Below are 13,943 nucleotides of genomic sequence, written 5' to 3' on the forward strand. Positions count from 1 at the left end.
CGTAATAGAAATGAGCACCCATAATTATTTATTTTCGTAGCAAAAGTGTAAGTCGGATTAGTTTATAAGGTTTTAGAAAACGTGTATGTACACGGGGCGATCAATATTAAACAATGCGACGTTTCTGGCAATGTTTCTTTCATTATTATTTTATATTTTTGTTGTAAGGCAATGTTAGTGAGGATGTACTGAGTCGGTATGGTTAAATGAGATTTATTGTTGCAATGCAAAAAAACAGAAGTGATTTTTGTAAGAGTAAGGTACACACACACACACGTTGTGCCCACACTGACCGTGGATAATTATTGCCCCAGGTTTTACCGTAAGTAGCGAAATTGCGAGCATAGCCGCAGTCCGGGGGAAGTAATGAGCTGAATGTTTGTTTTTCGCAAAAAAACGACTTGCTAAATGATTAGCATGCATGCCACTTGGAAGGAACAAATGGTTTTTTTTTGCTGATAGCCAGAGAGGAAAACCCCCCAATGTTGTCACATTTCGTCTGCTTTTGTGATGAACAATTGTTCAACTTTTTTGCAGACAATTATTTTGAAAACACGAATAGAAATCACAATCCTTCTGACAGCTGTGCTAATGGAGGGCATTTTCCTACCATACCTATTAAAACAGTGCCCACAGGGGTCACGTTAAGGAGTGATGTCAAAATGTTTCTAAAATAACATTTAAGCGAAATGAAACTTCTCATAAACAACACCTATGAGTGCAGCATCACACTCGTCGCCCTTGCGCATAAAAAGGTTGATTTCTAAAAATGGTGGAAACATTTATCCTGTGATCTGTGGCTATTTTAGATTGCACAAAGTGATGAAATCTGATTTAGTTTTTTTCAAGTAGTATTGCAGCTGTGATCGACCACAGCTGTCATTGGCAACAAAGGAGTGTTTTGCAATCCCATCAGGATATTTGCAACAGTTTGTAAATACTCTATATGTATACTACCAATCGATTTACAACATTTTGAAAAATAATGTTTTCTCCCTGGATATAACCAATGCCTAGGGCCTTACCTGAAATTAAATGACTAACTGACCCAAGTATATTCCAAGCATTAATTTTAGAAAGTTTAGAATGGTCCATTTCATGTATTTGTTCTTTTAATTATTAGTTGTGTTTTTTTATTCAATTACATAGCATCCAAATATTCACTCGTTCTATAAAGGCAACTTGACTCATTGTAAAAACATTCAGCACAAGGCTAAGTTCCTCTTTTATTGAAGGCAATCTGTTACCACATTGCAGAACTCCCCTTTTGCTCCACACCCTATATATTCAGACAAACCGAGTCTGTATCTTGGGTTTCGTTGAACCTCAGCTGTTTGTCTTTTCTTCACGCTTTTCTATTTTACATTTTTTTTAGTTGTGAATTTTCAAACAAGAGTGACACGTTAAAGACAAAAAAACATAACCATGTTTTTTTACTGCAAATTTACCCGGAGTCTAATTTTGTTTGCTCTTAGTGCCTTTGTTATTTCCACTGTTGCTTACAAGCCAATCGTCAATGTGCATGGCTTGCTTGGAAAGTCAAGTGATTTCAGAGTCTTGAAAAGGAACATTGTGAGGGTATGTACGGTAACTATATTCGGCTTTACTGTATGCGGCCTCACTGACAACTAGCTTAAGTACTGTAATAGTTAAATATAAATTTCAATAACGCAGAAACGTTAACATCACTTAGACACGTTGGGAGGACAATATCATGAGAGTCATAAGCTGGATAAATAAAATACGTGGTGCTTCTGATATTACAGTGTTGTGTTTGCATTTATAGTCACATTTTCCTTCCATTTAACATGATGCGCATTATTCTTAGTTACATTTTAGCTGCATATGTAACATGAACACAGGTGCAAACAACAGTGGATCTTCTGTTATCCGCTGTAATGTGGTTGAGCAATGTCGCCGTTTCTATTACTCATAGGATTGTCCACAAATGTTCTCTGTTTATCCGTGGGTAAAAAAATGCTGATACCCAATGAAGCCTCATTGAATCGCAATACTATTTTTTTCAGGAGGTTCCTGCCAAGTATTTGCAGGAGGGATGATGTTACTTCTATATGTAAACCCAGCTGAGTAATTTGCAGGTATTTTTCTTTTAGCATTCTGATATTTGGGCAAAAGCAGTTACAGAAGGTTTATTTTTCCTTATCTATGGAAGGAAACCAGAGAAAGCAGAGGAAACCCATGCTGAACAGGTTTCATCAATTAGCACGTTTATTACCCTACCTCTGTCCACTCAGCAGCATAAATCGGGGCACGATTAAAAGTCAATTGACAGGTCGTGTGTGGTGGGGGCAAAGTGTGGGTGTACCCACCAAGTCTAAGACTTCAGGGCCAGCGTGGAAGGGTAGGCCAAATTCACCCACGAGGGGCTTACTAGAGCAGCTTTCTAGAGCTGTGGCATGAGCTAGCAATTTCAGGAATGTGCCTTTACCTTTTCTAAAAACAATGTACTGTATGTAAAATATACTATTTTTAGAAACGTAACTATTTTTATTTTAACCAGGTAAGGCCCACTGAGCTATGTAGCGCTTTTTCAGAAGAGACCTGGCCACAAATGACGGCTCAACAGAGTGGCTTATCACGTCGAAATGTATAGCAGCCTCATACCCTAAACGCATGTTTCTAAATGTGTAGGGGAAATCGGAGGACCCAAAGAAAAATCCATGCGAAACACAAATCGCCAAGCAAAATACAAACTAGGTGTGATAGGAGGCGATTATCAAAAAACATTTATATTATCCAAGAACAGAATCCAGTTGACCACAGTAACAGCAATCGAGAGTAAAGGTGTGTGTAAGGGGTGCTTCTCTATATTATTTCAGGTTCATGCTGCATCATGATGGGGGAACATTCTCCAAATCTAGCATGAACCTTTACGCCACGCACGAGTTCATACTCAACGTCACACATCGAATTCACATATTTGCCTTTGAGCTATCACTTTAACTCCACCATGACTTATACTTGTGTAATCCCAGGCACATCCGAACACAAAGGTGATCTCCATCAATATCTATAACGGATTCAAAAGCCTGCAGCCCATGTGGAAGCAAGTGCACGGTCTTGCGCGCAAGCTGCGGCCCATCATGAAGAGATTCCCGAATGGCATCCACCTCATCTGTTACTCGGAAGGTACCGTGTATGTCCAAGGGGAGTCCACACATTCACCTACTTTACCATCCAAATTACTTGATATCATTAGAAGATATGATATATTATTGTTACCACATTAGCTGGACCGGTGGTGGCGCTCGTCTGTAATCCAGTACTTTGGAAGCGAGGGTTGATGGATCGCACAAAAAATGTGGTCTCCACCTGTTAAAGTGTAAAATGTTTTATTTTATTGTCTAACATCGACTCAGCATTGTTTTAGGTCCTATCCATCCAGTGCGATACGCAAAGTACAACATATTCCTGCCCCTTCTCAACAGTTCGATAAACAACCCATATGTCTGTTATGGGAAAGAGTGTTTACCCGTCACGCGTTTTGGGTTTTCTCCAGGTGCTCCGGTTACCTTCCACGTGTAAACACTCATTAATTGGCCGACAACACCGTAATATATCCAGGACCACAGAACTTGGGCAATTGTCGGTGCCGGCTCACCACCTGGCAGCCTTCCTGCTCGCTTGTTGTTCCGCGCGCTTCTGAGAGATGTGGGCAAATTCTGTGCGCATTTGCGAGTTACAAAAATTATTACAATATACAGGACAGTATATATTTCCTGGGACTACATTGCTGGCAGTAGAGGGTATTACAGCAAATCTCCATTGTTGTGCTATGCGTCAGTGCTCTCGCTTCTTTGTGCTCTACCGCATTCAGCAATCTTCACTGATCAGTGTGGGGAAGTATGGTAAAAAAAAGTCCATGATCCGCCCGATGGGGAGGGCTATATGACAGGTTGAACATTAATTCATGGATTGAACAGCGAATGACGGCTGGTTAGTCGAGAAATGTAGGTTCTGAGAATAATGATGAAATTCCGCCGGGTTGAAAGATTGACAAAATGAATAAATACAGTGTGCTTCATAAAAATATTAACACTTACATGGGACTAGCGTTTTTAATGGAGATATAACGGATAATACCACACTGTAACATGATAACAAAACATGATAACAAATGTATGTTAATAGCTTCAAATAGTCTCCACGTGTTCGCCATCGTTGTCAACGCGTGGCCTGGAATCTTCTCCAGGTGGTCTCCAGAGCCCAGAGGCAGCAGCACATTTCTCGATGTTGCAGAGTCTAAAAAAGTGTTAACGTTTTTTTTGAAGCACACTGTATTGCAAAGAGCAGAGCGATAAAAACGGCGCAAATTTTGGGTTGAGCGGTGACACACAAGAGGGTTCGATGAACCTTGCATGTTTACTGGTGAGAGTGAGGACAAGAGATGGAACAGGAGGCTGAGAAGTGATTGTAGGGACAGCATGCAGTCGTGTAGTGGTTTTATTGACAATAACAATGTGTGCCAGGTTACAAGAAATAAGGGATGGAAAAAGATGGGAATTCAAGACTGTCGACCCCTTCGATTGGAGATAACACGTCATGATAATTACCTGTATATGTGATTTTAGTAGATGTTCATGAATCATATTTATAAAGCATGCTTTGATACACTACCAATTTACAGAAACAACAATCAAATGTTTTTAAAATGGAACCATGTATTGTTTGAAAGGCAAGTAAACGTACCGTAAATTGAATCCAAATCAAATTTGATATGGTAAGATAAGTCCTGAATTGCATTGTATTTTGATTTTGAATTCGACTTTGCAGTTAAAATGATTTTTTTTTATCTTCGTATCTCCTTGTGTCTGCATTTAACAAGTCTGCCAATTGTATGACAGGGGCCTTCCTAGCTGTCGCCAGTGTAAATGAGACTAATTCCAATGGTTTTAATAGCTTCAATAATGGTGTGAATTTTAATTAAATCCTTTAAATAGCCTCTCCACTGGCTGTCTTGTGCCAAAGCAGCACATGTACGAACTTGAGACTGGAAAGGGAAAGGTGTTGCCCTTCAATTGCCTGCTCTTGGCACTGCTGGTAGAATGACCTCCACAGGAAATAGCTCTTGAGAACCCCTCTCGAGCAGTGGTTCTGAACCTCCACTGCAGCCTGCGCCCCTTTGGTCCTCAATCGTTAAAAAAAATGTACAATGTTAATAAATACATAGAGGAGTTTGATGTTACAAAGTAGTTGTACTTACGTGCCCGTGCTTAATTTGTGTTTTCGATTATTTACCTTCTAAAAGAAAATCTGGCCATGTCTCGCACCCCCAGAAAGGGCAACTCGCATCTCCAGGGGTTGCATACACCCCAGGTTAAGAACCACTGCTCTAGAGGGTGTTTGGCCTACTGCTCCACACTGGCTCAACACGTTGGGAGATCTGAGATCACCCACGCGCGACCGGAAGATCGACTCACCGCGGTGAACCCGTATACTTGTACACTGTTGGATGGACAAAGGTGGTGGGCAGGTTGGGTGGGATTAAGAAATTCGCCCATGCTGGGAGAATGAACCAGTAGGCCGCTGGATTGCAGGTCTTCGTGTTCCAGCCCATGAACTCCACTTCAACAGCATCCCGGAGACTGTAACCAATGCACGTTTTGCCATCGTCTCTTCCACCAGGTGGCCTGCTCTGCCGTGCAGCATTGTATTTATTGCCGCATCACAATGTGGACGCCTTCATTTCGTTAGCTTCCCCACAGATGGGCGAATACGGAGGTACGGTGCCATTTCAAAGTTCAAAATCATATATTTGTTTTACTTCTGATGGAAATGTGTTTGTGTAACAGTTTCAATTTAAACGTTAGTCTAACTTCACTTTTTGATCCAATGTTTTGTGTAGTTCCATCTGTTGTCAGGAAGATCTTGCCTTTGCGAAGGTCAAAGGTCTACAAATTCTGCTACAACAGATTCGGCCAAAAACTGTCGCTATGCAACTACTGGAATGGTATGTGCCTGCATGAATGTAGGTTTATCAGTGAAAGTAGTTTGGCCTTAAGGTTAAGAATATCAAGTATGGTCATTTATTACAGGGGTGGGGCAGTGGCGCAGTGGTTAGCGCACTGTGATGTGAACCTGGCCACGGAACATCACTGGCAAGTGATATCAAAACCAGTCCAAACTACTGCTCTTTCGAACTCTAACTGACCAGTGTAGTAAAGTATGGTCAAATAGCTGTGGAGACCCACACGGTGTGGGGATGCCATTATCCAGCAGTGGATTGACAAAAGGGCTCCACGTACTAAATTTGTGCAGCAGGGTGACGCAGTGGTAACACTTGTGCCTCACAACAACAACAAGGGCCATGGGTCGATTTCCGACTGGGGCTCCCTTGTGTGTGGAGTTAATATGTTCTATTTCCGTTTTGCGTTGGTTTCCTCTGTGTTGACCGATTTACTCCGATTGCAAAAAAAATACCTGAAATTTCCACATTTCAGGATTATACATTGCAAAAATCGCACCATGCTTCTTGTCAGAAACCTGCTGAAAAAGAGTGTTGATACTCAGGCGTCCTTGGTTATTCAAGTGTAATTCAAAAAATATTACAGTACAGTCATATAATGTAGTTTATATTTTTTATAGCAGGTTGTAAAAATGCATTATCCTTGTAAAAGTTTTAAATGTTTTCTTTTACTGTCTAACACTAATTCAACATTGTTTCAGATCCTATCCATCAAGTGCAATATAAAAAGTACAACAAATTCCTGCCTCTTCTCAACAGTCAGATATACAACCAATATGCCAATGGTATGCATGCTCTTAAAAATGTTAAAACGCCGGAAAAATTATGAAACAGTGCCTCAGGCCAAATATTATATTACGCGCTTTTTGCCCATCCAAGGACCGGGTATATTGCAGTAAATGTGAAACTTGCAAGAGAAAATCAGCCCGCGACGTGATATATTCATTGCATCAATGCGTGTGCAATTTGTAAGGGCGCGGTGACACAGACCTATTTCATTTAAATGTTATAATCCCTTGTTCATCACGACGTCCTTTTTACTTTGATGTCTCAACAACAGCGTCACGGAGATCACGTGATGACGTGAGGGTTCTGCCTTTGTAGTGAGGGTTGTGAGTTGACGCCGAGGAGGGGGGAGGAGGCGCCTCGCCCCCCCCCATGTGGAGTGACGTCAGCAGCTAATTATTATTAATTGAGGGGGGGGGGGTGTCCATTTGGAAGACGTCACCTTATAATGCTTATTAGTGAGGGGGGCTGTTCGATGTGGAGTGACGTCACCTGCTCATGATTATTAATGAAGGGGTGTGCTACATGTGGAGTGACGTCACCCGCTCATGAATATTAATGACGGGGGGGGTGCAGCATGTGGAGTGACGTCGCGCGCGTTACACACAAATAGATATCCTTGGCTCATTATAGTAGTAATACGTCAATCAGCCAAATTAAATACGGTACTAATTTTCCACTGGCATTTATTTCTCAAAACTCTGAATCTTTTCAGTTTGGAAAAGGAATTTTCTGCGCATCAACAACCTGGTGCTCATTGGAAGTCCTGCTGATGGTGTGTTGAAACCTTGGCAGTCGAGGTGAGCGCAGTATCGTAAAATATTGGTAACAGAGCTTAAGGTCATTTTCGCACAAATAAGGATATATGTCCACTACAATGCTCACGGACGACTCGAAGACTTCTCTTTCAACATAGTCAGTAAATGATAAACGTGTATCACCGTTATCATTGTGATTCATACCACTAAATATGCAACTCCACGTAACATCACTTTTTTCGAACCTTCTGATAAACACGGTTGGCTACGTATGGTGCGAAAAAAGTTCAAGATACATACTTTTATCACTTTCACACTAACTCTCCCCTTTGTACACCTGGCCACACGGCCGCTTGAATATCCCACTCTCCTTCCAACAAGTTCTACATAGTTTATGTATGAAGATGGAAGCCATGAATACAATATTTGATTGCTGACCATTTATTTTGCACGAGTGCAGTTGAGTTATATAGTAGGAATCATTTTGTATATTTATATTGTACTTTAGTGTAGAATTAATTGCCAATTGAACTTGTTTTATATTTCACATTCACAGCCTATTTGAGACCTATGACGAGAAAATGAACATCTTGCATATGAGGAATCAGGAGGTATGCCATTTGTATACTTGACAATACATTACATCTCCATATATATAAGGCAAATATATATAAGTCAAAGTTATATTCTTGGTTCTTTCGGTAAAGTCACGTAGAAGGAAAACAAAAAAATAATAAAAATTTAAATAATAAAATTCTCACGCTGTTTCGACTGCAACACAAGCAATAATCATCAGGTGTGAAAACCACAGCAAGAAAATTTGAAAAAAGTGGCGGTTATTTTTTAACGTTAGCACCACTGGAGAGCGATTTGACAGTTTGTTCAGATGGACGCCACTTTTTTCAAATTTTCTTGCTGTGGTTTTCACACCTGATGATGATTGCTTGTGTTGCAGTCGAAACGTCGTGAGAATTGTATTGTATTATATTTTTTTATTATTTTATTGTTTCCCTTCTACGTGACTTTACCGAAAGAACCAAGTATATGAATCCCTGCAGTCACGAAAGCCTTAAATCAAAATTTAAGACAAAGTTGTGAATGCGTCTGTTCAAAATGTTTAGCGTACTTCCCGACATGCAACAAACTGGAGATTTGTCATGCGGGTACTTTCCAGACTGTACACCATGCAAAAAATATAAAAATACACTTTTGTGGTTTTTTTTTGGGGGGGGGGGGGAGCTCAATAATGCATATATGTTTTGCACGGCAAGAGAGCTGTGACGTCAAATCTGTCACGTGACCCTCGCACGTGGAAGCGTAACGCATTGTAGTGTAGTGGTTAGCGCGCTGCGCTACGAACCCGGCGACCCGAGTTCGATTCCCGCTCACGCCCACCACCGGTGACGATTATTTTAACCGGTCCTGGGCCTCCCCTAGGTCGACTCAGCCTCAAACGAGTAACTGTTGTGGTGTGAACATCGCCACTGGGGGGACAAAGGCGGCCGGGCGTGGTGAATCCATGTCCCGGGCGACGCCGGGTAGTACAGCCAGTTCTTTACATAAAGCAAAGTAAGAACAATATCGTAAATAACACCATAAATAAACCAACACACTGAATTTAATTTGGCTAATTTATAGCTTTGGGAATGCCAAAATGTCGGTACGACTGTCACGTAACAAACTCAAATTGGCAGAGCGAGTGGAAAGTGTGTGGTGGACCAGTTCACTTAATGGCATTTCAGAAGTAGCTTTGTGGCATGCATTCCCTTTGCTCTTTCTGTTAAGCAACAGGGTAGCACTGCTGAATCGATGCTTCAACATATGAAATGACGTTGATATGCCGCTGGAGGTCTGAATGGTAATCTCCAAAGAATGTGTGGGCTGCTAGTAGATTCTAACAGAATATCTTCGCTGCCTTTCTCTTAACTCTACAGTTTTTATTGTTACTGTCATTACATTTGTGCTGTGCGTACCCTACAGGTCTACACGAAGGATACCTTTGGCTTACGCTCACTGAGTGAAACTGGCAAGATCACAAAGTGCATTGTTCCAGGCATAACACACTCAAACTTCCTCAAAAGCTATTATGTATTTCAAAATTGTATTGTAAGGTGGCTCAAATAGGCATGCTCAACGACCCTTGGTACTTGAGCCACGTGATCAAACCTCTTTATTGGTACCACCTCGGCCGGCAAATGCTTACAATTATTTTATTCAAGTATTTTATCTCTAGATCACAAATGATAGCAAGGCTATCCTGGTAGCTTTTTTATGAGAAAAATATCATCAATGAGAGTGCAGTGTGGAGTATGTTTAATCGAAAATATAAATTTGGGAGGGAAAAAAATGACATGCAACATCGACGGAATGTAGACAAAACTAAAGGACGACATGCTTAATCAAATGCATCTCCTTCAAAGTAGTCTCCTCCTGATGGAACACAGTGATTCCAGCGGTCATGCCATTTGTCGAGGCATCTTTCATGAAGACTTTCAGGTCTCGAGTTGCATTTTGGATTACGGTTGGCACATCCTGACATGTCTTTCCTTTTGGGTGCGTTTCAATCTAGGGGAACAGAAAAAATAAGTCATTTGTTTCCAAATCTGGTGAATATGTAGGGCAAGGAACCAGCGGAATGTTTTCCTTAGCCAGAAATCCTTGTATGGACAGTGCTGAATTGTGACGGTGCGTTAACGTGATGCAAGATCCGCACACCCAACTCCCATTTTTCATGCCGTTTCCGCCGATCTGCATCTCATGGGGCGTTTCAGAACGGCCAAATAAAACAAACGATTCACTGTCTGACCTTGTGGAACGAACACACCTTCACCGTCAAAAAATACAATCGATATCGTCTTCACATTCGAGCGCACCTGTCTTTGGTCGAGGTGACTACGATTGTCCTCCAATAAAAATACCAAGTCTCATCACCTGGTTCCTCGCCCACCAAATTAACCAGATTTGGCACCAAATGACTAGTTTTGTCTAAGTAAAAGTAGTCCCAGTACTTTTCTTGATCAACCCTCGCACCCGAGGGTTCCTGCCGACAGTGGATGATGCTCCAATCATTTGCCACCACAGGTGGGACCCGCCGATACCTTCGACTCACTCGGTAGCAATTTCAGATTTCTCCTGCACGCTTTTACCGAATGCAACACAAAATACAACACCGTATTTACATGTTGATTTTTTGTATGTGGATTATTATTTTGATTGCTTTTTTTCTATCTCTTTTATTCCAATGATGAGTGCTTTGCTTTTACATCAAACGATGTCATACAACAAGTACAGTATATGACTTTTTGTTAAATTATTTTTGAAAATGCTACACTTGCGGAACAAGGATGAGAAAATTACAGATCATTTAACATGATTGTTTTTATTTTGCTTGCAAGAATAATAATAAAGTTGATTCTATTAAGCACACATTGCTGTTTTTTTTCAAAAGTGTGTTTCTTAACATGTACAGTAAATCATATTCTTAGCTCTTTCGGTAAAGTCACGTTGAAGGGAAACAATAAAATAATAAAAAAATATATAAAACAATAAAAATTCTCACGACGTTTTGACCATAACACAAACGGTCGCAATCAGGTGTGTCGGTTCGCATTAATTTTTTTTTTAACGGTTTATTTATTTATAAACAACGTCAGCGCCACGCGCAGCGATTTGGCAGTTTATTTAGAAGGACGAGTCCATCTATGTTCTGAAAAGAGGAGGGGGGAGACGGAAAATTAATGTATGCTGTCTGAAAGCCACTGTAAGCGTGAACAATCAATTAAGACCTGAAATGGTTAATCAAATCTTTCCAATGATTGCTGGAAAGACATTTAGGAAATATACACAAACTGGTGTGACGTGAATTTCAGCATCGAGATGCCGTGGATTAATTTGTGGGATTAAAGCAAATGTACTCGACAATTAAACACTTGGTCAGTAAATCCGACCACTATCCACTGCCAGGCTTTAATTTTACACTGAAAGAATTAGCAAGAATGTCCAAATGATGGGTCACTTTGTTGAGCTATCATTTGTGGCCAGGTCACTTTTTTAAAATAAGTTAGTACCTCAGTGGACTTTGCCTGGTAGTATGGGGGTGGTTTCGTTTTATTTGAATGTGTTTGGGTGATTTTTTTTTACCTTTCTTGTACTTTGCACGACTTACTCTTTGATTGCTAAATTTGAAGTTACGTGTGAAATTTAACAGAGACAGAGAGAGAGAGAGAAAACAACTTACATCCTCCCCATAGAGGTGGTTCAAACTTGATTTGAAGCTTTCGTGACTGCAGGTTCTTTCGGTAAAGTCACGTAGAAAGAAAATAAATTAAATAATGGAGTACGACGTTTCGATTGCAACACAAGCAACCGTCATCAGGTAGAACTAAATTTGAGAGAGAGACAAAACACAGACACGGAGACACAGACAGACACACAAGCAGAGAGACAACACAGACAAAGAGAGAGAGACACAACATAGACACACAGAGACCCAATGCCTCTGTGTCGAGGCCTTAAATAGAGAGATGGGGGAGTTTGGGCAGAGAGAGAAGTGGGTCTGCTGGTGGCTGCTGCTGGAGCAGAGAAATTAGCATGTCAATGAATCCACCCCGAAGCGACCGAGGGAAAGAAGAAGATCGAATGGCCCGATGAGAGCCTGGTACATTTTTAGAGAGAGAAATAGGCCGTCTGAGAAAACGAAATTTAGCAAATCTTTTGGAAATGTAATGTAATGCAACACAGAGTCGGCTAACACACAGTTAACGCATAGCCTGGTTGATTACGATCTCTCTAAAAATGTACTAGGCTCTCATAGGGCCATTCGATCTTCTTCTGTTCCTCGGTTGCTTCGGGGTGGATTCATTGACATGCTAATTTCTCTGCTCCAGCAGCAGCCACCAGCAGACCCACTTCTCTCTCTGCCCAAACTCCCCCATCTCTCTATTTAGGGCCTCGACACAGAGGCATTGGGTGTCTGTATGTCTGTGTTGTTTCTCTCTGCTTGTGTGTCTGTGTCTCCGTGTCTATGTTTTGTCTCTCTCTCAAATTTAGTTCTACCTGATGACGGTTGCTTGTGTTGCAATCGAAACATCGTACTCTATTATTGAATTGATTTTCTTTCTACGTCACTTTACCGAAAGAACCAAAGAGTAATTCCTGCAGTCACGAAAGCTTCAAATCAAGTTTCCACGACTATCAAGTTTTTGTACTTACCCGCCCCAATTGGACATCTGTGTAAAATAGTTTTATAGCTCATCGGATTCCTCCAGGAAATAAATATTCTGATACCACAGATGTGGACTCCCAATACTAACGTTGCCAACCCTACCAGATTGGACGGGAGTCTACCGGAATTGGCATCGATCCCCCGTTGACTATTGAAAGTAATCTGGGAGATCTTAATAGGATTCAAAAATAAATAACACAAATTCTCGGAAAAGCTTCAGTGAGAGTTGGCAACCCTATCTCATGCACAAGTGGAAAATATAATACTTCTGTGTGCGACTGTGGATGCGAACGCCAAATTATGGACCATATAATTTTGTACTGCCCTCAAATATTAATTTGAAGACGGTGTACAGTGAGGGAAAAAGTATTTGATCCCCTGCTGATTTTGTACGTTTGCCCACTGACAAAGAAATAATCAGTCTATAATTTTAATGGTAGGTATATTTGAACAGTGAGAGACAGAATAACAACAAAAAATCCAGAAAAACGCATGTCAAAAATGTTATAAATTGATTTGCATTTTAATGAGGGAAATAAGTATTTGACCCCTCTGCAAAACATGACTTAGTACTTGGTGGCAAAACCCTTGTTGGCAATCACAGAGGTCAGACGTTTCTTGTAGTTGGCCACCAGGTTTGCACACATCTCAGGAGGGATTTTGTCCCACTCCTCTTTGCAGATCTTCTCCAAGTCATTAAGGTTTCGAGGCTGACGTTTGGCAACTCGAACCTTCAGCTCTCTCCACAGATTTTCAATGGGATTAAGGTCTGGAGACTGGCTAGGCCACTCCAGGACCTTAATGTGCTTCTTTTGAGCCACTCCTTTGTTGCCTTGGCCGAGTATTTTGGGTCATTGTCATGCTGGAATACCCATCCACAACCCATTTTCAATGCCCTGGCTGAGGGAAGGAGGTTCTCACCCAAGATTTAACGGTACATGGCCCCGTCCATCGTCCCTTTGATGTGGTGAAGTTGTCCTGTCTCCTTAGCAGAAAAACACCCCCAAAGCATAATGTTTCCACCTCCATGTTTGATGGTGGGGATGGTGTTCTTGGGGTCATAGGCAGCATTTCTTCCTCCTCCAAACACGGCGAGTTGAGTTGATGCTAAAGAGCTCCATTTTGGTCTCATCTGACCACAACACTTTCACCCAATTGTCCTCTGAATCATTCAGATGTTCATTGGCAA

The 13,943-nt window shown here is 41.2% G+C and overlaps 1 protein-coding gene across 1 annotated transcript; it reads left to right on the forward strand.

Annotated features, from left to right (window-relative positions):
• Positions 1 to 1,270: 1,270 nt before the first annotated feature.
• Positions 1,271 to 10,958, forward strand: LOC116944954 (lysosomal thioesterase PPT2-B-like). Its single transcript, XM_032958936.2, has 8 exons — positions 1,271 to 1,578; positions 2,997 to 3,150; positions 5,647 to 5,742; positions 5,867 to 5,971; positions 6,688 to 6,771; positions 7,488 to 7,572; positions 8,087 to 8,141; positions 9,511 to 10,958. The coding sequence occupies exons 1-8, from the start codon at positions 1,426 to 1,428 to the stop codon at positions 9,652 to 9,654; spliced, it is 876 nt and encodes a 291-aa protein (XP_032814827.2). The 5' UTR covers positions 1,271 to 1,425; the 3' UTR covers positions 9,655 to 10,958.
• The last annotated feature ends 2,985 nt before the right edge of the window (positions 10,959 to 13,943 follow it).

This window comes from Petromyzon marinus, chromosome 22 (genome assembly GCF_048934315.1).
Source record: "Petromyzon marinus isolate PM22_M1 ecotype Great Lakes invasive population chromosome 22, UKy_Petmar_22M1.pri1.0, whole genome shotgun sequence".
Classification (NCBI taxonomy): domain Eukaryota; kingdom Metazoa; phylum Chordata; class Hyperoartia; order Petromyzontiformes; family Petromyzontidae; genus Petromyzon; species Petromyzon marinus.